At 38.3% G+C, this 1,706-nt stretch overlaps 1 protein-coding gene across 1 annotated transcript in view; it reads right to left on the bottom strand.

Moving 5' to 3' along the window:
• Positions 1-1,706, bottom strand: part of SRPX2 (sushi repeat containing protein X-linked 2) — a 22,964-nt gene that overhangs the window by 8,462 nt on the left and 12,796 nt on the right. Inside the window, exon 4 of the mRNA XM_006920704.1 lies at positions 323-514. Coding sequence (XP_006920766.1) covers positions 323-514 — 192 coding nt within the window. The remainder of the gene's footprint in view (positions 1-322; positions 515-1,706) is intronic.

Genomic DNA, 1,706 nt, shown 5'->3' on the forward strand with positions numbered 1-1,706 from the left:
GAGTTTGAGACCACACATCCTCGAGAACAGAGGAAGGCCCAGGTCCATGTCAGGCCACAGGCCTAAGCTTTACATGTACTCCTGGGCCTCCTGAGCAAGAAGGACTGGTTGCTACTTAAATGCCCATGTTATTTGGACAATAACCTCAGAGAGAGAAAATGAACTAGAATGTTAGGATGGGGAAAGGCCCTGTGGGGCGTCTGTGGAAAATTCTCATTTTGCATTTGACAGAGGGCACAGTAACAGCTCTAAGTCTATACTCTCAGTGGCTGGCTGGCCTCTCTTGCATACACATGTCAGCATCTGCACATACACCACTTACGCCTGCAGTAGGCAGTTCCAGACCAGTGGCGGCTTGGCAGGCATTGCACCGACCTTCGTCCAATCAGTCGAAAGCCCCGGTCACAGGAGAGCTCACAACGAGTACCCAGGCTGCTGTGATAATTTCCTCCCCTGGGTGAGTAGCATGTGGCTTCTCCATCTTGGATATTTAATGTATAACACCATCGGGGGACTGTAGCAATAGAAGAAAAGTAAGCTAGAAGTATAATAATCAAGACATAGTGTGGTATTGATGAAAGGACAGACACATAGATCAATGGAACAGAATAAAGAGCCCAGAAATAGACCCACACATATATGCCGAAATGACTTTTGACCAAGGTGCAAAAGCAAGTCAGTGGGAGAAGGATAGCCATTCAAAAAAATGGTGCCAGAGCAATTGAATTTTCATTGGTGCGTGCGCGTGCGCGTGTGAGAGAGAGAGAGAGAGAGAGAGAGAGAAAAGAAAGAAAGAAAGAAAGAAAGAAAGAAAGAAAGAAAGAAAGAAAGAAAGAAAGAAAGGAGGAAAGAGAAAATAGAAAAAAAGGGGAAAAAAGAAAAAAGAAAAAGAACCTTGACCTAAGTTTCACATCTTATACAAAAAATAACTCAAAATGGATCATGGATTTAAATGCAAAAAAGTTAAATTATAAAAATTTTAGAAAAAAAATAGAAAAAAATATCTGAGATCTAGAGATAAGAGGTCTTAGACATGACACGAAAAACACAATTCATAAAAGAAAAAAAATCAATAAATTGAACCCTGTCAAAATTAAAAACTTTTGTTCTGTAAAAAGCACTGTTAATAGATGAAAGACAAACCATGGACTTGGAGAAAATATTTGCAGACCGCATATCCAACAGAGAACTATTATGTAGAATATATAAAGAACTCTCAAAACTCAACAGTAAAAAAGCAAACAATCCAGTTAGCACATGGACAAAATATATGAACAAACATGGCATTGGATATACTGATGGCAAATAAGCACATGCAAAAATATTCAGTATCAGTCATTAGAGAAATGCAAATTAAAACCACAAGATACCATTATATACCCATTAGGATGTCTAAACTTAAGAATATGGCAATACCAAGTCATGGTAAGGATGTAGAAAAACTGGAACTCTTACATATTGCTGGGAGAAATACAAAATGATGCATCCACTTTGGAAAATATTTTGGTAGTTTCTTATAAAAGTAAATATACACTTGCCATATGACTCTGCAATCCCACTTTAGGTATTTACCCAAGTGAAACGAAAACCTGTGTTCATACAAAATCCAGTACGCAAATGTTTAAAGTATCTATTCATAACTGCCAAAGCTGGAAACAACTGAAAGGTACTTCTGCGGATGAGTGGTTAAACTAACTGTGGTTTAT

The sequence above is a fragment of the Pteropus alecto genome, unplaced genomic scaffold (assembly GCF_000325575.1).
Source record: "Pteropus alecto unplaced genomic scaffold, ASM32557v1 scaffold179, whole genome shotgun sequence".
Classification (NCBI taxonomy): domain Eukaryota; kingdom Metazoa; phylum Chordata; class Mammalia; order Chiroptera; family Pteropodidae; genus Pteropus; species Pteropus alecto.